General features: G+C 38.8%; 2 protein-coding genes across 3 annotated transcripts; both read right to left on the bottom strand.

Moving 5' to 3' along the window:
• Nucleotides 1-2,961: 2,961 nt before the first annotated feature.
• LOC122671095 (structure-specific endonuclease subunit slx1-like) lies at nt 2,962-6,006 on the bottom strand. The gene is made up of 4 exons (XM_043868196.1): nt 5,858-6,006; nt 4,396-4,534; nt 3,762-3,895; nt 2,962-3,682 (listed from the first exon to the last, which is right to left on the bottom strand). Exons 1-4 carry the CDS (start codon nt 5,998-6,000, stop codon nt 3,019-3,021), a joined length of 1,080 nt encoding a protein of 359 aa, XP_043724131.1. The 5' UTR covers nt 6,001-6,006; the 3' UTR covers nt 2,962-3,018.
• Nucleotides 6,007-20,851: 14,845 nt separating this feature from the next.
• LOC122671774 lies at nt 20,852-21,584 on the bottom strand. 2 transcript variants are annotated; one of them, XM_043869202.1, is made up of 2 exons: nt 21,316-21,584; nt 20,852-21,239 (listed from the first exon to the last, which is right to left on the bottom strand). In XM_043869202.1, the coding sequence occupies exons 1-2, from the start codon at nt 21,499-21,501 to the stop codon at nt 21,117-21,119; spliced, it is 309 nt and encodes a 102-aa protein (XP_043725137.1). In that variant the 5' UTR covers nt 21,502-21,584; the 3' UTR covers nt 20,852-21,116. The 2 variants fall into 2 exon arrangements, with proteins under 2 accessions (XP_043725137.1, XP_043725138.1); XM_043869203.1 differs by having other exon boundaries at nt 20,852-21,215; nt 21,316-21,581.
• Nucleotides 21,585-24,415: the final 2,831 nt, after the last annotated feature.

The raw sequence follows: 24,415 nt of genomic DNA, 5'->3' as shown, positions 1-24,415 counted from the left end.
TTAATTTATAAGATGAAGACAAAGAATTATAAAAAAAAGGAGAAGAGGGCTTTATCTCCCTTTTGCTTCCCCTTTCCCTGTATCTTTCCTGTCTGTCTACACATTCCCATCAAACCTGTCAAACCCTCGATGGGCTTTGATGAAGATTGAACCATCTGCTCTTAATTTTTGTGATTATGTCTGGAATCGAGAAAGAAACGAAAATTGTGAAGAAGATGCAAAGAAAATAAACGGAAACTGAAGGGGAAAAATATAATTTTGATGAAGTGACGGATGGGATCGTAGAAGGAGGAAGAAGAAGAAGGAGGGTCAATATTTCTAATTAAATATGAAAATGACGCTCTTACCCTTAGTTTTTTTTATTTTTATGAAACAGCAAAGTAAAGTGTAATCATACAAGCCACACACCAATCCCAAAAGGTTAACCTCTTACCCTTAGATTTTGAGACCTATGAGCACGTGCTCATTAAAGTCCCGCATAATTGGTCAAAAGTGATTTTTGGCAAAAACACCATCAACAGCTTTTGATCTATTTTTAGTTTTTGGTTTTTTTCAATCTTTTTTAAATAGAAACAGGCTCCATAAACGGTACCAAACGCAACCAACAACGTTTTTTAAGACAAAAATCAAAAATAAAAACTATACCAAAGATGGCCTTAGATAACTGGTTGGGAATTACATGAAGACAGAAAAAAATGTCAGATCTCGTCTTCTCCATCCTACCCTCTTCCAAATTCCACCGAAATTGGTTGGGTTTTGTGGAAAACCTGGGGGATCTTGCAACAGCTCTCCTCAATTCATCTCTCTCTCGGCTCTTCGTCTCCTATGATATCTCGGCTTTATATGTTCAAACATCTCTGCATTTTTTATGGAACTTTTTAAGTCCTATTTTTGCTCTATTTTAGTCAGCAAAGAAATAGACCAAACTATTTCAGTCAAGACTAACTTGTCAGTTGGTGACTAGAAAAGAAAACGGTCAGTCATATTGATCGATAAACGGTCAGTGTTTAACGAACAATCAATGGTTGAAATATTGTGAGTGATCGATAAACGGTCAATAATTGACGAATTTTGTGTGATCGGCGCACGATCAATGATTGAAATATTGTGAGTGACTGATAAACGGTCAGTAATTGACAAATTGTGTATGACCGACGAAAAGTCAGAGATTGACTAAATGTGTCTGACCGAATGATAGTTGAGAAATGGGTAGTTATGAAATTACCTAATAACTGCAAAAACTACCCTAAGGATGCTTATAAAAAGGAGTTTCAGCCACAGAAGAAGGCATCCAAAGATCAACAACTCAATACTCTACAAGAGTTTTTATTTTATCTTTTCTTTTTGGTAGAGTTGGCTTCCAGCCATGTCCTTATTTTATTTCTGTCTTTTATCTTTCAAGATGTATATCGATTTTATCTCTCATCTTTGTTTCAAGAGTAGTGTAATGTAGATGTTATCAATCAACATGTCTTTTTGGCTTGTTTCAAAAGACATTCATCATCATCAAGTTGCAAGCTTCAACAATTCGTGGCTGGGAGAGTTGCGAAAACTTCAACAAATTTGTTGCTATGTTGTTAGTAATTTGGTCGTAGGATAGTGGTAATATAAATACCAAGTTGTAATCCTCATCAGTTTCAGATTTGTCAAGTTGTAATGGCTTCAACAAATATGTTCTGTAAAGTAAGTAATTTGATTCATTTTTCTTCTTCTTGTCATTGTGATTAAAAGTCTTTGGAGCGATCAAGGCAATGGAAAGAACCTTTTCTTTCCTGATGAGAAGTCAAATTCAATTATTCTATCATCTCTTGAGTCCTTACAACTTTGGCATGCCTGCGCATTTTCATCACAATCGGCCGTGTCGTTTGCCAAAAAGAGGATTAACAGGAATAGTCCTCTCCCTCCGGCGGCTTGCAGCACATCTGCCTCTATTTAAGAAAAAATAAAAAGATGTGCTTCAGTGGTCTCTCCTTTGCATCTCCCCATTTGCTCCTCTTTCGACCTTTGAATAGACAACCCACATGAGTCATCTACAGCTCTCTTCCGATGTGGGGTGGGATGCTACAATGTTTTTCCATCATTTCCCTTCCTTCTCTTTCTTTGTTATTCCACCCTACGACACGTCGGATCCACTTTTCTAATTATCCCATATTCCTAACCCCCCGTACTCCCCTGGAGAGAACAAGGTTTATGTGAAAACTGTTTCCATTGAAATGTTATTGTGTGTTGGAAGTTTGGAACCCTCAGCCTACCTTTCATCTGTGCATCCCTTTTCTAGCTAGGTTGAGCAGTACAGTTTAACTAATTGAGCATCACATCGAACTTTGGCACTATGAGAAGCTACAATCCGGCAAGAGACTGATAAAAGAGTGGTAAGATCTCATTGGATTTGACTAGTAAGAGAAGGGGAGAGTGAAACATACTCATTTTAAATAAGAAAATTAAACAATAGTTAGCTTTGGGGAGGGGAAGGAAGGCATTTTGAGAGGTACATTGTTCAAAAGGGACTGTTCTTTAGATCTAGACAATGTTCAACTGTAAAGGCATCATCGGTTCTCCTTGCCAAATGTTCTTGTTCACCAATTCCATGTTTGCTAAAGCTCTCCACTGCTTGAAGGAGACCTTGGAAAATATACCCAATTCATGACTTGCTCAAATTTTAAATGAACAAAGTTCATCCATGTCTACTGGAAAGCCAATTTAGTTGGAGATCAGTTTGCCATATGGTTGTTACTCTTATCTCATCAACTCATTTAGACAGTCCCTTTATTTAAACCATTCTAATCCCAACAGTTTTTCAAAAAATAAGTTCCTGATTGTATCTGATGAAGATTTAGACTTTTGTAACCAACCATGCAGTTCAGATCAAACACCATAAACAGATGATACACTTTTCTTATTGAAAAATGAATTTTATAATTGAGGCATGAATGCATGATACATAGAAGAAACAAATGCTTATTTCAGAGTGAGAAATTGCATTTTATCTTTTCAATTGCTGGTTACATATCGGACATCTCATAATTGGATAAAAACAGGTGACTCTGATAAGTCAATAATTTTGGGAAAAACTGAGGAAGCTCTCTTCTTATAACAAGATCGAAGAATGGAGTCAGGTGAGGGAGTCAACAAATTTATTATCTCAACTTCAGGAGAGGAAAGAAGACTATCAGTTGGTGGTGGTTGACCATTATCAGCAGCTTTTCGTGTATGCAGCTTGCTTGACTGACCTGATTTCCTTTCACATTTTTGAATCACCTCAAAGGGACCTTTATCTTCAATTTCATCTTCAGTGCCCAAGGCTCCGGTTACACTAAAATCACCAGCACAAACAGGAACCCTGTGATCTCCTTTTGGAGCGAGGGGGCTCCTGGGCTCTCTGAAATGATAACCATCTCCCATCCTTCCGGTTTGTGCAGGAGCAGCAGTCATTTCAATGCTACAACGATATTTGGCAAAATCGTGAAGTTGTTGTATACTCATCTGTGTTACTGATACATCATCAGACCCATTTTCAGCTTCCCAGTCATCTTCATTATCCTCTAAAATTTGTCCACCTCCCATGTAGCAGGGAAGTTCGTTCATTGAACAAACTTGAACTTTCATATGCATTGGCAAGCTTGGGCAACCAGCAGAGTGTTTCATGTACTTTGTTGAGAAAAAGTTTACAGTGAGGTTTGAGCTGATGGAAAGGAAAGAAAATTTAAGCACAGATGGAAAGAAATGTATAAAGCGAAAAGAGTTTCTAGTGGATATTTAACCTCTGCCATGCAGGAAGATTAAGCATTGTGTAGGCAAGCTTGATTTTATTGGCAATCCCAGAGAGGGATTTGAATTCTGCAGCTGCTTTTCTAACGGCCAAAGACTCCTTTGGATGCTGCCAGGCCCACTCAAACTGCAATTTCAGCAGATAAGTACTTAAGCATTGTCAAACAATGTATCTGAAGTTTATCAAATTACAACATAGGATTGGATGATTTGGGTTGCAGAAAATCACTTTTATCATCACGATTATCCAAGCAGGAACTTAAACACAACCAATTATCAAAATAGAAGTCCATCCACTGGAAGGTTGAGATTGACACATCAATACAACTTCCATTATAAGGTCAATAAAACAACTAGCTCACATTGGTCACAGATACAAAATAGAATTTTACCAGAAGTAGAAGAACAGCTTAAAAACACACTAAATGAAGCACTTCCAACTGAAAACAATAAGGTAAAAGTTTCCTTGTAGACATGGCAATTGGGAAAAGTTTAAAGGGCACACCAAACAAATATTAACTGCTCAGGCGGATAATGGGTGCTTATGAATCAATAAGAAAAGACAACTATGTCTAAGTAGAAGAAATTTCATCCTGGAAGATAAATTTAGGGCTTAGCATATATAACCTGGAGTGCAGATACGTTTGTTGGAAATCCATATATGCATAATACCATTTCCCAAGGGCGCTTTGTCTTTGTCCTCCATGCACCACTATTTATTTCACCATTATGCTGCCTAATCCGGCGACAAGGGTTGATTGTAAACCTATAATTGAGCAAATATGCATGTCTTGTTAGTTGAATCATTGTACAATTCTCATAAACCACCTAAAACAATGCAGAAAAGAATAGAAATCGCAAACAAACAATCACACAATGCACAGAAGGATTTACATGGTTCGGCAAGATTGCCTATGTCCACGATAAGATGAAATCTGTTTCACTATCCATGGAGAATAAGGTTACAGATACTCGTCCTGACACCTCTCTCAGATCGATTACAGAATTAGAACCCTCGCTACAAATATGTTATGAAACTCTGTACAGGTAATTTACTGAAATATCGTTCGGCCCCTACAGCCTCTTAATGGCCCTTCGAAATCAGCCCACTAATGCAGGCGATGGAAGACAAGACATTGTATTCCCAACAATTTTTAATTAGAAAGGATATTTACTCGAGTATAATACAAAATAAATTACAGTAGGTGCATTGCTCTGCCTTGGAAGCTGTAGCTTCACCACTCAATGTTCTCAATTAGAGAAAACATCAAACACATAGAAAACATCTTATATGGACCAAATCCAAAGAGCCAAATTGATTACAATCGTAACCATTCTTCAAAGAGCATCTAGAATGAAATCATTGATCAGATGATTCTTGCTCTTCCAAAAAAAAAAATCTATTCATTTATGGAAACTATCTCAATATGATCTCTTTGTTATTAAGAACATTATTCCCTGAAGAAAGTTTCAGATCAGGCAGATAAGATTGTTGCACCGGGCATCGTACACCCGTAAGAAGAAGCATACTCCATCAACGAGTTAAAGTAGAGAATAGGGACATAGCCTCAAACATAATAGGGTCCCGAGGAATTAGAACTCGACCAAGGGTTTCTGAAACAATTTCAGGCTAGAAAACGATGCACCTTAACGATGGGATTTAGACATCAAAATTGAGTGCTTCATAGATAGAACTGTTTTTTTTGGTTTAAATTCCCTTTTTTCAAATCTGTATTGTATGGTGTTTTTGGATAGATGAATGTAAACATGAAAACCCAGTGAAAATCCAAACAGTGATTGGATCAAGAATTGTTAAAAAATTGAGATTTTGAGCAGTTGGGGGAGATTGGATTGCATAATTCAAAACCAAGAATTTCCGGTGATCAATGCCTTTTTTTTTTTTTTGGGGGGGGGGGGGGTTTAGAATCCGGTGATCAAAATACCAATTAAACTATGATCTGAGATTCATTAATCGCAGACAGAGCAAAAGAAATCTTAAAATCAGGAGGTGTAACAAAAAAATGAAAAAGATATCATTTCTGGAGTGAAGAAGAAAGAGAGAGTGGACGAAGAAAGAGAGAGTACGAACCCTATGTAAGTCTGACCTTTGTGTCTTGGGCTCAAGGAGCAGAGGAGGTAGCAAGCGTAGAACCCTTTCCCTCCTATCCCTCTTTCATTGCCTTCTTCTTCTTCGACTGTATCTGATCTTACTCGATCTTTTCTTTGCCTCATCTCTCTATCTCAGAGGAGGAGTTGAGCGCCGAGTTCTGGGACAATTCGAACGTTAGTTTACCCCCAACTCCATAAAATGACCGTTAGGTATCAGAATTCGAAAGTTTGAAACAGGGATCCCACTAACATACGCCGCTAATTAGATTACCTAAATCCTAGGGGTGTCAACGGGCCGGGATGGGCAGGCTTGCCCTAAACCCTAGCCCGGATCTTAAACTGTTCCAAAGCCCAGCCCTGCCCTGCACTGCCAGGGCCTATCAAACTCTAGACCCAGGCCTGGCCTGCCAAGGTTTACCCTAAGTCTGTCCCAGCCATTTGAGTTGATCAGGTTTACCCTAGTCTCTGCATCACCCCCATCTAGAGCACGGAACTGGCCAGTTGAAGAAGAAGAGAGAATCACCAATAAGTTCTTTACCCCAATAATAAGCCTAGAGTGCTTCCCTCTTTGTCGATCCGGGTCTTGGATCCGATCCATGGCGCTCATGGGGGGTGGCTTGACCCAACCCGATCCATGGTGCTTATGAGAGGCAGCCTGACTCAACCTGCGAGCAAGGGGGGGACTGCCTGACCCAACCCGCGAGCAGGGGGAACTCCCTGGACTCCCTCTCCCCCTTTCCTTGTTTGAGTGGAAGACTACAAAGGAGAATTTAGGGTTTTGGCTATAAATAGATGCTCTTACCCTAAGTCCTTCATAACATTGGCAACCAAGTAATCCCTACTCTCCAAATAATTGTGTGCTCTTGGGATTCTATCTCTTCCTAAGGATTTGTGGTGTAGACTTCTTCTTCAAGGAGAAACCTTTCAAGATATTCGAAGATAGTTGTAGTTTGTATGTTATAATCAAAGGCTGGTTCTTGATCTATTCTGCTGCATTCCCAGATCTGTTCAAGTATGTTCCGAACCCATGGGAATCTCTATTTTTTTTAATGTCAACTTCATCAGGAAATAATTAAATCCAACAACAGAACCGGATCATCAATATCAAGAGGTGCATGCAGTAAATTTCATCAATGTAGTAGAAAATTGTCACAAGAGAGGCCATTGATCTTTGCCCAAAAATACTTTGCATTTTTGAATGGCTCTTCACCAGCTGACTCATTCCAATTAATTAAATTCCAAGATTTAACATTATATGAGGATGTCCGTCCTTTAACTGAAATGACTCAGCAGCAGAGGAAGCATTTAACAATAACAAGAAGTAATTCTGGACAAAATTTCCTATAAACCAAAAGCCCTCTCAAAACCATCTCCCTTTCTTTATGTATGTATTATCTATCTCCAGATTCATTCTAGAATACAAAATTTTTAGCACCCATCCACATTACAAGAGAAGGAATTGGGGGCTTTCGGCATGGTGAGACAGGGGAGCATGGTGGGAAAAAAAAGAACGATAGTAATGTTAACAAAGGGGTTTCGTTTATTGCCATGATTCGTTTCCATTTGAGGAAATATAGTGTTTATGAGATTTGAATCACTATTCACATCCTCTAGGATACGTTTGCGAAACAGAGGGTATAATGAGCGAGGGTTGCAGAACTGAGGGCATGGATGGGGTGGGGTTGAAAGGGGTGTAGGTCTGGGTGGCGATTGCAGCGGTAGATTATTGCGGATGTTGGGGTTCGCAAAGGGGGCTGGTCGTTGTACAGGTGGTGGTGGTGACGGATGAGTCTCAGCTGAAAACGAGAAGAAGAAGAGGAAGAATAAACAGTAGGTGGGTCCCACTTATTTGATTAAAAAAAATGTTAATAGGGAAGATGATGGAATTATAAGAGTTTTTTATTAAATTATTAAAGGGGTAAAATGGACATTTTAACTTTAGATGCTAACTATGCTTAACGTGAGGGGGAAGGTTGCCATTTTGACTAAGTTTGGCAAGTCCGTGATACATTGAATACTTAGAGGGGGTGTTCGTGAAATTTCCCCCTTTTTTTTTTTTTTTGATAAGCAAACAAACTAAATAAAAACTAGAAGGATACAGCGTTTTTCGCTAAGTTTGTAGCTAATATTATACATAACTTGTTCCCATCCTTTTCAAAGGTTATATCCTGGGTACGATCAGCTATATATAAACAATCTATAAACAAAGTCCATGGCCATAAGCATTTGGTAGGAGATGGAAACGACTCGGCAATCCAGCTGTTGTTACTCCAAATCGCCTTAATCTTCAACCCAATACTGGCAACATGGTCGATACCTTTACGGATCGCAAAAAGAATTGCCATTAATTCGTCAGCAGGTTGCAGTGAACCTGTGTCAAAAAACTTAAGTCTGCCATCTACCAAAAAGAAATAGCACCACCCTGCTACAGTTACCCCCGTGGCGTGGTATCCTGCACATATCAGAACATTGAAATTGAGCATTGGTAACTTAAAATCATAGGAATTAATATAAAGATGGTCAAAATTATGTGTTACACTAATGGAATTCACAGGGGGGTGCAAATTCTGATCAACGATCCATTTCTGTGTACATTCCAGTACCCAAGCGGGATTGGGTGTTTGTGCCCTATAGATGACATGATTCCTTACCATCCAAATAAAATAATAGGTAGTCAAAATAACAGCAAATACCCAGGAAGCTAATTGTTTATTTGGCCTGAGGATAGAGAAAAAGAACAAAGAGAAATTCATAAGGCAATCAAACCCCAAAGCTTCCGTTCTTAATCCCAACGGTCCTACAGTCCAGATGCGTTTGACCCAGTCACAGGAAATAAACAGGTGCCTTGGAGATTCAGCACCAGTTCCACATAGAGCACATGAGGGGTCAAGCTGGACCCATTTTGAGAGAGTAGCCTTAGTAGGAATTCCTGCATTTAGCAAACGCTAGAAGAAGATCTTAAATTTCGGATGAATTGGAAGTTTCCAAAAGAATTTCCACCAATTAAGTTCAATAGAAGAGCATCTAACTTTAACAGATCTAAGAAATTTTGCAGCAATTTTAGTGGTAGGAATATCATTTTTTGCTTTTAGGCACCACCACTTATCCTCTAAATTAGAGGTAGTAAGATATTGAATATGGGAAACAATGGCGGGAGGAATATATGAGCTAAGGTGACTAAGGTTCCATTCATCGCCAATAAGGAAGGAGTTAACCCGGAGTTGTCTATCCAATCTGGTCGGTGTCGATGAGAGAGAAAAAGAGAGATTACCTGACAAGGGGGGAATCCATCTATCATACAAAAAGAATGTTGAATTACCATTACCAATCTTCTTGATTACCATTTGTTCCAGAATTGGAAGGATCGTAGTTATGCTATTCCAGGTCCAAGATCCCTTCCTGTTCCTGGTAGCAGGGTCGAATAAGGACACGTTGGAAAAGTATTTGGCTTTAAGCACTCGGCTCCACAAAGACTCAGGTTCTGTAATCAGACGCCAGCCAAGTTTCAACAGTAAGGCCTTATTATGGACCTCAGCCTTACAAAACCCAAGTTCTCCCTTAGATTTGGGGACACACATAAGCTCCCAAGAAATAAGTGAGAGTTTTCGCTTCTGCGCACCAGACTTACGACCCAACCAGAAATTAGCACAAAGAGAGTCAATCTTGTGACAAATCCTTAAAGGAAATTTAAAGAAATTCATCAAATAGGATGGAGATGATGCCAACACAGCTTTTATAAGCACCCCTCGTCCAGCGAAAGATAAATTGGATATGTTATACCCGCACCCTGGGATATAATTAATTATTATTTCTTCCTTATGACGTGTAGATACCGCTGCCATGTATGCTGATGACCTGTTCTCCATGATGGTCAAACCCAGCTATAAAATCATTGACCGCAGTACGGGTATACCTGTGGAGGAAAGATTCCTTAACCGGCAGTGGGGGAAATTCGTTGACGACGACTTTGTTGACTATCCTCCAAGTATCATCCTGGGAAGCGAAGAGTTTAGGAGAGAGCATCCTGGACCGTCGCCTCAATTGGACACTTCGTTCAGTGATGAACTTGGCATTGCTGTGGCGAGACTGTTCGGGGTCATGGGTGACAAACCATGACAAAGAAGAAGTAAGTTCTAACCCTTAATTTTATTTACTTACCCTTCCGTTTGATGTCCTCGAAGTGCGGGGCGAGGTTTGAACCACCCAGGCTATTTTAATTGGGTAGGAAATATTTTGTTTATGGGTCCCACTTGCCTTGGGAAGCGTGTGAAGGCCTTGTGGTCCCATATTACGTGAACCCCATCCTTAATAATCTTCATTCCTATTTAGAACCAATGGAAATAACCCATTTGGCTTAAATAACCCATTTAGCTTAATGACCCATTTAACTTGGATCGACCCATTCAACCTACTTGACCCATTTGACTTGTTGAACCTAAAAATGGATTTTATCCTATTGGTACCCAACCAAATGGACCCTAAAGTATCACTTACCTTAAATAGACTTAAGGGCATTTATTTCTCATTACTATTCTCATCTAACCTAGAACGTGGAGTAAAGAAAGAGGAAGGAGAAAGAGAGGAAGAAATGTGGAGGGGCTTGATTGGAGGCTTGAAGATCTCACTTCTTGGAGCCCTCAACGTGGAGCACCACTTCTTTGGGGTAGATAAGCCATTAAAGCCTTCTCCCTTCTTCTATTTTGGGGTTGGGGTTTGGAAAATGGGAGAACCTTGATCTAAGGTTTATCTTGGAACCCAAAGATCGATTGAAACTCCTGACTTTGGTTATTGTGGAGTTATTTCACTCCATGGCTAGCCCTAAAGCTCACAACCCCATTCCAATTGAAAGACTTAGGGTTTCTACCCTATTATGCCCTAAATTAGGTTCTCTTTGCTTTTCCCTCTTGAATCCTTTGGGATACATGGACCTAATGAGGTCTTAGGACCCTAATGGGCCAAGGAGGAAGCTTCCTTGGTGTTCCCTTGCCTTCAAATCACTTGAAAATGGAAGTCTTGGTGAATAACCCTTTGATTTTGGGATTTGGTGACTTGCAATTTTACCTGCGGTTTCAAGACCTACGAGAAACCACCTTTGAAACCACCCCCTGAATAAGCCCCTGGTTAGAGAGGTTTTATGTGCGATTTCATGCTCTGAGAAAAATCACACATAAAACCGCACCTGACAGAGACTTTCCTGAGCCCCTGGTTTGCTAGGTTTTACATGCGGTTTTAGGTGTTGGGCATAAAACCACCCATAAAATCACCCTGCCTCTAAAAATCTTATACCTAAAAGATTTGTGGGATACCTTTTTGGGGATCTTCTCCTTTACATATTTAACCCTTTCCTCACTCTTTATGTAGGTTTAAAATTCTCATCTTGTGACGTGTTACTTAATCGCAGTGACAACTCATAACTTCGAAATATAACTTATATCGTGAGTGGGTTTGGTTTGTTTGGGCTTGTTATTAATATTGCATAACGTATCATGCTATTAGTATAATTTATTAATCATGTTTGTGCATTTTGCATACTTTATTAAATGATTGATATGATGATGTTGTGGTTGCTTTCCATTTCTTATTGGGTTACGGTGTCGGTGAATGCCGATGCCGAAACCCCGGAATATATATATAATACTTTTGATTGAATGCCATATTGAACTGTATGTGCCGTGCCATGCTGGTACCCAGGTGCGAGATGGTATGAGACGTTTATGCACCCGGAATACCTTTCGGGATGATAGGACTTGCATGTAGTATATCTGCGGCTAGGACTTGGCACCCTTATGCTACGACCCTTACCAACAGGGGTTTAGGTGTTGGGTAACCAGAACTTCGAATTCTGTAGAGGTGAGAGAGAGCCAGTCATGGTAGTAATGGTTATCGGGGTTTGCCACTGGGTGGTCTTGGAGGCTTCGACCGACGTAGGCCTCCTGGTGACAATTGAGGTTTCATTGTGGCGATAAGTTAAGTGGCCCACAGTGTCTCCCAAGTTGTCACAGTAACATATACCTCTGACTTAGTTGTGTGATAGGTGGAAAAATAGAATTAACATGTGTATGCATCATGGGACTATGTGAATTGCGTGTTTGTGCATCCCCATCCCCTCACTGGCTCAGTGGAGCTAACCCCCTCGTGTATACACTTTTTAGATTATGATGCAGATGGCGGGTACCTCACGGAACTCGAGGTCCAGTCCTCGGGCTATGATGACATTGGTACGGAGGAGTCGGAAGCTGTATTAGAGGAACATGGCGACGGATGTCCTTGCGACGATTGCGCCTACAGGCCGTGAGGATACTTGGGACGTGATCCCTTTTTGATTACTTTTGGGGCTTAGGCCCATGTATAAACATTTACTGTTATACCCTATTGATAGTTATTAGATGGTCATGGGAAATGTATTTAACTACAATACTTTATCATTTAGCCTTTGAACATCTTGTAACTATTTGATTTTATATGCTTCCGCAATACTACTGATCTTTGGAATGTAATATTCTATTTTTCCGCATTCTGATATTATATTGTGTTAATATTGGTTATGACTGTGCGTTGGGACACTGTGTCAGTGATCCGGACAGCTTAGTAGGATGACACGCTTCGTCCTAGTCACCCTTTATATTGTATTATATTCCTTATCAGGAATAGGGGCGTGACAGGATATCTTCCAAGAAGCAAGTTTACCCTGCATTCGATCAATAACACCATCTAATTCCTTAACCTTAGACCTGCCATGAAACAGATTAGTGCCCAGATAATTGGAATCCATTTTCATTTCCTTGATTCCTATCAAAGAGCAAAGGACCCTTTTGGAATCAAGAGAAACATTTTTACTAAAATGGATACTGCTCTTTGAGAGATTAATTTGTTGGCCAGACAAGTTAGAAAAGAGATCTAGAACGACTTTGATAGTCATCAGGTCTTCAGAGGAAACACGACAAAAAATAAAGAGATCATCAGCAAATAAAAGGTGGGAAATTTTCGGAGCCGATCTAGAAATTTTTATCCCTTTAAACAAATTTAAATCTAAGTAAGTGGACAAAAGTCGGGATAGCACCTCCATGGCCACCAGGAAAAGGTAGGGGCTAAGAGGACAACCTTGTCTAATACCCCTAGAGGCGGAGAAATATTCAAAAGGGTTGTCGTCAAGCCCTTTTTTTGCCCTTTTTTTTTGGTAAACGATTGTAAATAGACCAACACCATGCTTTAGGGTGTTTCAGTATTTTTTAATGACCCCGGGCCCACTCAACAAATCCAAATCGCCCTACAAAACTGCCCTGACACCATTTCAACGATTTGAAAAGCGAACAAAGCCTAGCTCTTTTTTTTTTTTTTCTTTTTTTGTAAATGGAAACTTATTCATCTTGGGGGGAAGAAGTGAAGAACACATGATCTCTTTGTTACAAAGATTGATTAATCATGCAGTTTATATTTTATAATGGTCAAATTGTCAAACACTCCACTGATAAGACTTTCCTAATCAAGGTATTAACCACATTGTTGAGTGTCGTGCACATGCGATGTATAGGAGGATTTTTGGATTTTGAAATCCAGATTTTCAATTCGATTCAAGCCATCCAAAGGGGAGCTCATCCACGTGGCAAGTTGTGGTACCGTGCAACAAGATGTGTTGTGCACCCCTATGCCTAGTTGGTCTATTGGTAATGGAACCATTGGGAGACCAATAACTTAATTGGCAAATCCAGAATTAGACTAATAACTTATCGATAGATTTAGAATCGGCCCAATAAGCTATTGGATGGGTCGGTTTCGATCCAATTTCAAGTTTTGGTGCACAATTGACACCCTTACCTGGCACCGTAGGCAACAGCCCATTAAAATAGAAAATACGCAAATGGGCAGGGAAAAAGGGGAAGGGGTGTGCGCAGAGGCTTGGCAGCGTGCGCTCCCCCTTTCCCCACACATGATTAAAATTAAAAAAAAATAATAATAATCATCTATTAGGATACATGCTTCAATAATTAGAATAAATAAATCAATAATCAAATCCATCATACATGGGTAGGTTGTTACACTAACAACCTTGTAACTACCCATGTGCACATGGGAAGGTTGTTATAACAACCATCAATTTAACCACCCATGTGCAACTTGCATCCCACTTATGACAATCATATTAATTCATTAATTATTCAATATTCATGGGTAAAAAAGGGGGCTTTGATACCACACTGTAGGCCAAACTACAGTCCAGGGATCAAGTCATGGTTCCCTAGGGAAACCAATATACTACAAAATTAGGGTTTTGCATGTCCTGGGTTATCCCATGGTGTCCTATGTGTGTCCCATTAAATTTTAGGGTGTCCCATGGTCGCCCATGAAAACCCTGGTGCATCCCTATTAGGGTTTCTCCTTCCCTATTGCGCCCCATAAAATTAATTATCACAATAGGGACGGAGAAATTCATCTCTAGTCTATCACATGGCAAGAGGGATCCATCCCATACTCGAATGCGCAGCGGAATTAAATCGATTCGAGTTTCTTTCGTATCCTATAAATATTAATAATCAATAAATTGAAGGAATTAACAAAGAACTGCTAACCTGGTGAGCCTCAAGTGTTGCTCCTTCAATAGACAGTGGTTCTTCCTCTAGTGAGCGCTCCAAGCAAACAGATCTGAACCTCCAATGATGCTACCAAGGTTCTTCAAGCCAATCCCAGATGCTCTCAAATTCTTCAGCACAGATCTAGGGTTTGACAAACCCTAACTCTCAGACATAGATGAGAGAAACTAGAAGAAGAAGAAGAGATCTCAAAGAGGGACAGAGAGACCAAAACGCAGAAGAGGGGGCCAGGCAAAAATGTGGAGCACTGCCCCCCTCCTGCGTTTTCTGATCCTTTTATAGATCTAGGGTTTTAATTAAACCTTGGATGGATTACTTTAATCCTAGTGAGAGTCTGTCTCTCTCTCTTTCTCTCAGTTTGGCAGTTCTGTTTAAACTCAAAATGCTTCTAAAAGGGGAAGAAGCAGAATCTAATAGGGAAAGTATTAATTAGCTACTTTATTTAATTACTAATGGATAATTACAATTAGCACCAATTCCATTAATTAAATAAAGAGCCAATTAAATATAATTCTTAAAACTTTTCTTTTTTGGTAAAGATATAATTATTAAGACTTAAGGTCTTGAAAGCTAAGGTCAAATCTTTAATTATTATTAATTTTTTTTTTTTAGTTTTTCAATTTTTGATTGGTACACCTTGCCACATATACTATTTACCAAAGATCGACTCATAATTTAAAGATCCATTTGAGAATTCTAACTTAAGAACATGCCTTAGAATAATCCTAATTTATGAGGGTGGTGATGTTGCTACTTATTAATTAAATATAAAACAAGAGGTACTATGGAATATGGACTAGTTCTGTTATTTAATAAACAAATGATGGTAAGTTGTATATCTTATGTGATTGAAATTAGTGTCTTATTATAATATTATTGAGTATATGTGGTATGTGTTAGAGATTTTTTTTTTTTTTTTTGGACTGCTTGGAACCGATTAGGAATCGGAACTGGCTCACCTAGTAGTTAATGGTCATGGATCCCAGGTTTGGAACCGATTAGCTTATTGGTCCAGTTCTGGTCCTTACCTCTAAGGGCCAAACCCATTAAGGAATCGGACCAATTGACACCCTTACTTCCAGAGTGTCTCTTGGAAGACACAATCTTGTTGAACACTCCACTCTTCCACTTACTTGGAAGACTCCACCTTCTTGAATTCACCATCTCCTTGGAAAAGTTTATCACTTGGAAGGCTCCACCTCTTCCATTCTCTTGAACGACTCAACCTTGCAAGCTACATCTAATGGAACGTGCCCAGAGCGTTAAATGGAATGCTCCTAAGGAGTCATGCGCCTCCTACCCCTAGTTAGCAAAAATGGTAATTAATAACAAAAATGGAATTGGATATTACTGGTTTTAAATGGCACAAAACTTTGAGTGGTAAGGTAAAAAATTGGTTAAAAAACAAAGACGGACAATATGGATTTTAGCATGTAGATTTTAAAAAAAAATGGGACCAAATTGTAGTTCCTGCACAGGGATTTTTTTTTTGATAGTTAAGCCCCAAGGAGAATTGAACTCATGTTTTGCATAGGGAATTGTTTCAGCATAAGCAATTGATTCCATATAGTTATATATTAATTACGATACATCTCACATAAAGTAGGAGTCTTATGCTCCCTTATCGGTATATACTCTAATACATGTGACATTTTTTTAGTTTCAAACAAACACGAACGCGTTTAGGAAGATAAAGTATGTGTTTTCTTCCATTCGTTTGAGAGGCATACACGCGGCAAAATGTGTTTAAAAAACGCCAAAAAAAAAGGGAACAGAGTTTTAAACGGGTTTTTGTTTACAGTGCTCCTGCCTTGGTTGTCCTTAGGTCCTTCGGGTCGCGTGACCGCATTCACGAGGGTATATTTAGTTGTTTTTTTAATTGGACTGAGTTTTCCTCTACTCACAATGAATGGGAGGACGCGGGAAAGGGCATCGAGAGAGTATTTTGGGAACATTCCAAAACCCTATAGGGATTTGTGAACTATCTTGCATGGGTGGAGGAAAACTTTCTCCCTTTTTTCTTGAGTCAGAATCTAAAGATTTTAATAAAAGAAAGGTCCTTCTGGCTGTCACTTCATTATTTGCCATTTGGCAATATACGGGTTAGTCCATGTGATGGAGGACCATCTCAATGATCAAATTTTATTCCGAAGTAGCTAGGAAAGTTTTTTCTCAAACTCTGATTCAAAGTTTTACTAAAATTATCAAAATGCAATCAAATGGAAATGAATTTAAAATACAAAATGGCATCTTCTGTAATTTTAGCTACTTCCTTTACTCATTTTAAGTTGAAATTGTACCAATGAGATGCTTACCTAGTCTTCTATCACATGAACTAATCCATGTATCGTCATATGACAAATAGTGAAGCGTTGCACTTTCTCTATTTCCTTATCTTAATAAATGGATGGGATTTGGGAAATCATGGAGAGCTTAATTGGTTTATCAATAAATTTGGGGGAAGTAATTTTATTTGAGAGTTAGCCTTCTTATTTCGTTCCTTCCACTCTGACTTTTGACTATATTCTTTGAGCTTCATCATTGTCCAAAACCATTGTCATAGAAGACTCCATTTGGTTGCAAGGGAAATGCAAATGTCTTCCAAGAAAGTGAAATATATTTTACAGGAAAAGTACTTTGTTTTAAAAAAATTTGGTTGCAAAGGAAATGTAAATATTTTCTTGGGAAATGAAATATATTTTCATAGAAAATACAAATCTTTCCCTTCACTTCCCTTTCCCCATTTCCCTTGCAACCAAAAAGAGCCAAAAATTGGCTCTCATCGGTGATTATATTTGGAGCTTGAGAAGAACAAACAAGTGGGTCGAGTCAACAACGACGAGGTAGGGTAACTATTAACGATAATTACTATGAGAATGGATCCTCTGCACGTACGTGCAGGTGAACGTACACCTCTGAGCCAATCACATGTTTATTTTGTTGCCATAACTACCCCTCCTCCCCTTGTAAATGGCAAAAATAAGACCGGTGGTTGCCTCTCACATTAAGGTAATGTAGGGTATTGTAAAACAATAATGATCACTTCACCACAGATATGACTTTCGTATGACTTAACCTAACAATCCCATGGAGCATAAATAGAAAAAGTATCAAAGAATATTTTTTTAAGGGCAAGAGATCTCTGGTCGCGTGGTCCCTGCATCAGGGTGAGGGCCAATGAGAGCGGGTGTACAGAGGCATCAATATTGATGGAAGTTTTTATTTCACAGGGGTGGGGCGATAATTTCTTTTTGCTCCTTTGTCTAGGCACGAGCAACGTGACCAGGCAGCATTCTTTTTCCCTTTTTTTTAATAATTAAACTAATCCATTACATGTGTTGCATGCATAAGTACTCCTGCAAAACCTTTTCACCCAGCCATTTGAGTTGATCAGGTGACCCAATGGGGGAGGGGGGCGCAATAATCTCCAACCACTATAATATACATAGCAAATGAATCCTCAGTTGTACCTAATTTCCATAAACTTTCAATGAAATAATTCTCTCCCTCCCCCCCAAATTTTCATGTTTCTATAAGTCTAATGATCACTGTCTTAATTATAATATATCTGCAGTAAGTGTTATCAAGTCACATGGCAATAACCCAAACCTTAGGGGCCGTTTGTTTGACGGGAGGATGGGGTGGGAATATTGTGAGACTGGGTCCCACAATGTAGTGGGTTGGGGAACAAAGGTGGGTGGGACTTTGGATAAGATAGGAATTGGGTTTTCAAGTGTCACATCAATAGATAAAGTATTTAATGTTATCCCTAAGCTTTTGTAAGTTCACCACCCTAGGTTAGCCAAACAAGGTTCGGGTGGGAATTTGAAGTACCATATCAGCACTTTCCCACCCCACCTAAGTCCGTCAAACAAACTATCCCTAGGGAAAAAGGAATCTGTTTGTTAGAAGTTGTTAGAAGAGGCTGTTAGCTATTGCACAGGTTATGTCAGACTACTACCCTAGCCTAAGTTGAGAAATACCAAATCCAATATATTTAAGGTAACCACCAAACTGTCCTGGTGGAAATAAGAGAAAATGGAACTTCTATTTCGTTGTTCTTGAATTCCAAGGTCAGTTCAACTGGTGGTAGTAGTGACAATAGCGCCAAAACATGACTTATGGTGATTCCCTGCTGTTTGGACTCTCACAATCACAACTGATTCTAAGCAAAGATAAGATGGAAATGTTTTTGTTTTTCAACAATGGTTTACCTGATGGCATTAATGCTTCTCAAGGAAATGGTCTTTGGAATTCATCAAACACAAAAATGCTCTAAAATCATTATCATTAATGGCAATGTTTTTCCCCCTTTGGTGGGGGGTGGGGGGGGGGGGGGGAAGGGGTGTTGGTTCAGGTTTTGGGGTTAGAACAATATCAAAGGAAGGCAGTTGTGCGGTTCTGTAATGGGTTGTATCAATGATGGTGTTACAAACTCTAATGGTTTATGTATAGCAGCTCCAGAACAATAAAATGCATCAAGGATCAGATGAAGTTTGAGCTTCAAGCTGTCACTAAGAGCACGGGTGGCACAGGATCCAGGCATGCAGTAAGTGATCCTTGAGAAATAAGATTTGCAGGTGGTCAGAAAGCAAGGATTACCATTCCTGCCCTCAGATTGAATTGCCCCTTCTATTTGACTTAAAATGTTAATTTGGTCAGGAAACTCTATTTCTTTACTATTGTTTCTAAGAGGCATTAACCTAGTTGCACATGCCAAATCAGTTCAGTTTGCCCTCAGATTCAAATGCCCCTTCTATAACCCCAAGTGCTTCCACTGCCATGTTCAGCTATGGCCAAAGTTGCAAATCCCAGTAGTGAAACAAAGTAGGTCAATCCATTTCTTGCCTTAAAGTTTATGAATAAGTGTAGTGAAATTAAAAGTTCAGCTAGCACATACACCAAACATTACACTATTCAACTTTCTTACTCACATTATTAGGGGGGGGGTATTAAAAATTTAAATCAAATACTGAACAAAGAATACTTGAAAGGCAGAAACTAGAACCTGACCCAAGCAAGTACTAAATTAGCAATAATGGTACTCAATTTTCTTAATTTATATCTAGGACAGCTGACAGCTGAGACAGTTGAAAAACATGTAATTTGTGCAACTCTTTAACCAGAGACAATAAATTGAGAAATTGGGATGCTATGAATGGACATGCACATGCCTTTCAACTGTGTGTAGGTAAATATATCAGTTTCACAGGTTGATCTTGTTAAGGAGTAAGATAAGGCAGGTAATACATATTCATCTAAGTCAAGTTTTATCTTGTGGAGTTTAATTCAGTAAACAGCATTTAGGTGCCAATTCACACTTTGATCCATTTCCCATACGAGGGCAAAGCAATAAATTGTTGTTTATTCTTTCAAGAAGAGCCAGCAAAAAATAAACCAAGACTTTACTTCAAATTCATTGATGTAGAACCCCAAAGGATTTTAAGCTCACAGGGCAGCAGAAGCTATGGGTTTAAAGGAAATAGAAGCAAATTGGTTAATCAAACAAAAGATGTGATTAAGGTACCGTGCTAAAGCAATTAGAAATGAACTGCAATTGGAGTTCGAAAGGAGGTAAAGCAATAGAGCAGATTTTAGGCATAAGAAAACCCATTGGTTGAAGGGTTCTGGCTGAGTGGAACCACTGATTCTTAAGGACACACAGTGCCCAAATTTGATCTTCCTACTTCGGCTTCATCTCCTATGACTGGTCAGTGGGAAACAAATATCTTCCTCAAGTTTCAATTGATCAGCACATCTTAGGGGAAGAAAGCATTGAGGATAATATTAGTAAAAGCTTGAAAGACTTCAGTACCATAACATTCAACAAATATCTTATAAACCCATTCAATAGCCAAACCCCATTCAGCTCTGTATTCTATTGACCATAGTAAAATTGCAGGGCTTCACTGTGAAGCTTATACCTAACCTTAAGGGCAGAGAGCTATATACTGGAGAAAGAACTGAAGTGAGTCAATCCTGGAACTTAAGAGGACTAGTAGAATGCTAGACACAGAAGGGAAGGGGTTGCAAAGAACTCAAGAAATAAGGCAGAGGAACTGATACCAATTGGAGACAGCTAAGGAACAGTCAACGGGCTATTAGTTCTCATGTAGCATAAAAATGGTGGACTTCAGGGAATTACTAACAGCATTCATTGTATGATTTTCGATTCTATCCATGAACTTCGATGATTAACTACAGAAATTACAACATCATGGGTAACGTAAATTACTAAAGCAGGATTCCGATGGCTTTCTTTGATGCAATTATTTCAGTCAGCATGCGAAAGACAATTAATGCCATAATTGACTAAACAAAAGCAGATTTTTCTCATTTTTTTGTTTCAGAATTTGACATTCACGGGTGGAATGAAGCCCAAAGGGTGGAAGGAAGAGAGAATGTACAGAAACATGTTAACAGAGAGAAGAAACACATTGCACAACACAAGTTACCGTGTAATTCTGAGATTGGTGCATCTAAAATCCAGTACATTCATATACTAAAATTCTCCAGTGACGTAAGAAGAAAACAACACAGAGACAGACAGAACCGTGGTAGGGAAAACAGGATTTGTGGCGCAGGCAGACCTGACCCCCGGATTTTCGACGAATTAAGGGGAAAAGAAGGAGAAGAACAAGAACAGGTCAATCAATCAGAACGCTTTGACGACACCAAATTCCTCCAAAGGTACCGTCCACTAGCCATATCAACTAAAGTCCAAAATCCGGAACAAATAGCAGAACAAACCTGTAAACCAGGGAACGCAGAAGCCTTAGGAAGAAATCAAAACGCTATTTACAAAGAATACAAATCCAATGCGTAGTAGTGTAGAGATCGCTATTGCTACCTCGGTGGATAGAGGGATGGAAGGCGATTCTGCTGCTGCTGCTGCTGCTGCTGCTGATGATTCTTCGAAAGAAGAGTCAGATTCGTCGGAAAGTGATGTTTCAGGTTTAGATTTGAGATTTCTCAAGACGAAAAATCCAGCGAGTGTGGCGGAGAGGAAGATCAGAATCAGCCTCAACGGACACATTTTCTTCGCCTATTCGGAGATTCTGTCCCTAGAGTAGAGAACGAAGATTAAGGGATTGTTTGGACACAAAACAGAGTCGTTTTATCACTCGGTTTTACTTTTAGTGGTTGGGAAAGTTAATTTCTTCTGATAGGTAGCGTGTGTAATTGGATTTCGGCATCCCTTCAACAATACGATACACGTTTAATTGTGAATCGTATCGGTGAATCAGTCGACTCAGAACAGAATCGATTGTTGTATTGAGCTCGAGCTCCTCTTCGGGTAGTGCCCGAGGGAATCCAGCCATTGGGCTGTGCCACACACATTCTGATGGTTGATTGGGCACTCACTGGGATGTGTGCGGCATAGCCCAGCCCTTAGATGCCTTCCTGGGCACTCCCTGGGCGTTGAGCTCCCTGGAGAAGAGCCGGATCTTAAAACCCTAGATTCTTTGAGGATCAATTCTAAGATTTTTTGGGACCGATTCCGACATCGATACCCGGATCACAATTCATTGATTCCATGTTTAGAAACCTTGTTTCCAACTAAAATAAATACAATATAATTTTAAAAGGAGAAAGAATGCCACCTGGTCATGCAAGACACGTTGCCCCTCCACCTTGACATAGGGGCGTGCGAAATAATCACTACACCCCTGATCATTTTTGGGGTTTCAAGGGGTATGGCGTTCATTTCATGTGCCCCTATGTTAGGGCACAGACCAAGTGGCATTCTCTTTCCCAAATCCCAATAGTAAAATACTTAATCCAATCATATATTCCATAAGATGAATATATTCTTGTATTAATCATATGATAATTGAACTTAGGATGAAAATTATTTTATCTTATCAATGGAATGGGAGAACAGAATTTAAAAATAAATATATAAATAACAATAATCATGCTCCGTGCCATGGGGTGCCACATTTTATTAGACAGCAATGTTTTTTTTTTTTTTTTTTTTAATGTTTTTTTTATAAAAGTACAATCACACAAACCACACACCAATCCCAAAAGTTTCACCTAATAGACAGCAATGTTCTATCTAGAACTAAAAAGATTCTAATTTAGGGTTGAAGATTTTTAATTGGGCTTTGTGATGGAGAAGGTCATAGAGTCCTTTGATCTGATTTCAATTTGGGAATGAGTGAAATCTAAATGGAACTTCGGTTTTTGGACAGTTTTGGTTTTGATTAAATACAGTTTTGATTTATTTTGGCTTCTAGATATCGGTTTAGATCAGCTTGTTTTTATTTTTAAAATACAATAAAATCATTGTATTTTAGATCTTCTTTCTCAAGTCAAACAAGTAAACGTTAGCAATAAGAAAATTGATTTGATGTATTCAAGTTGTCATGGAGAACGAAGAAGAATAATTTATAAAGAGAATATAATTAATATTCAATTTAATTAACTATCAAGTCATTCACTTAATTGATCAACAATTTTTTGGCGGCGAACAAAGAGGTCAGTAGTAGCATTGTTACAATTCAATTTCTATTTTTATAATCTCATATTCAATTGGTTTGGTTTTGATAGGGATATCGGCCAGTTATGTGCGTCTCGATTTTCAAGTCAATCCCATCATACCCCAGTCCAAAACCAATCTGATAATGATTGGTTTAGTTCGATCCACGTTTTTTGGATCGATTTTATCGATTTGATCTAGGTTTTGACACCCCTATCATAGATCATGATTTTAGTGAATGATATTAGATCAGAATCGACACAGATCAACCCGTATTGAACAATTTTGCTCCAACTTTTTCTTAATTGTAGAATTTTTTAATAAATTTACCCCTGATCTGTACTATACGGAGGATACATGAATCAACCAGGTATCAATATTAGAGTCAGCCGATATCGGTATAGATAGCCCGATACAGTATCCGATACTTAAAACCACGTCATAACTGAGGTTGACAATAGATAGAGACAAACCGCTGCTAACGTGAGATTTTGTTACCTATCTACGCGGGAGGCGGTTCTCCTTTTTTTTAATGGAAATGTGGAAATATGGGAATGGCCGCCTAATAAGAAATCAAAAGATTTCGATAATTAAAAATGTGCCAAATGGTTTTACCAAATTTCATTTTGACTTTCACATCGTGGAGTTGGTACCAGCTTTGTTCTCACCTCACCACGTCACTTCCCCTTCTTTAGGGTTTTGTTTTTTGTTTTTTTTGTTTTTTTGTTTTTTGTTTTTTTGTTTTTGGGTGGCGGAAGGGGGAAGGAGCAGGAAATAGTCATAGTGGTTTTGATTTGTCTGATCATAAAGAAGATGTTAAGTAGATTGAGTATATCGGCTGATTTGTATCGGTATTGATCGTGATTTCATCTTAATACTTGTTTGATCGTGTACAAGCTATTTAGTTCACGGTTTAAAAACCTAGAATTGGGATTTGGATTGCTTTCGAACGATCTCAATTTTTTCGATTGGAAATCGCTATAAATAGTAATAGGAATATAATAGTGTAGTAATGAATGTGGTCTTGTGGAAGGCAATTTTATCTTTACCAACAAAACAAAATAAGAGAAAGCAACTTTGTGGCAGATGCTTTGGCTTCTTTTGGTGTTCAATGTTAGAGTTTTAATTTTGGAAAAAAGTTCTATATCTGAGTCTATCTCTTTTTTTTCTATGTGAAAAGACACCTCTACCCCCTTATTTTAAGGAGGGAGATAGACATAAGGATGTCAATCTGGAACCGTAATCGTATACTAAAATTAAAATCGCCCGTGTAAAATCGTATCAAATCGCACCGTTGCAAAAATGGTATGATACAGTATGGTCAAACGGTATTGACCATGATATGGTACGATAACGGTTTTTACGGTCATACCGTCGGTATGTACCAAAACCATACCGTTTTATCGTAACTGTACCGTTTTGGGATGTAAACATGTAAAAATGAAACCATACCATTTTCATACTG

Source organism: Telopea speciosissima, chromosome 8 (genome assembly GCF_018873765.1).
Source record: "Telopea speciosissima isolate NSW1024214 ecotype Mountain lineage chromosome 8, Tspe_v1, whole genome shotgun sequence".
NCBI classification, from domain to species: Eukaryota; Viridiplantae; Streptophyta; class Magnoliopsida; order Proteales; family Proteaceae; genus Telopea; species Telopea speciosissima.
This window is presented reverse-complemented; position numbering and strand designations above follow the sequence as displayed.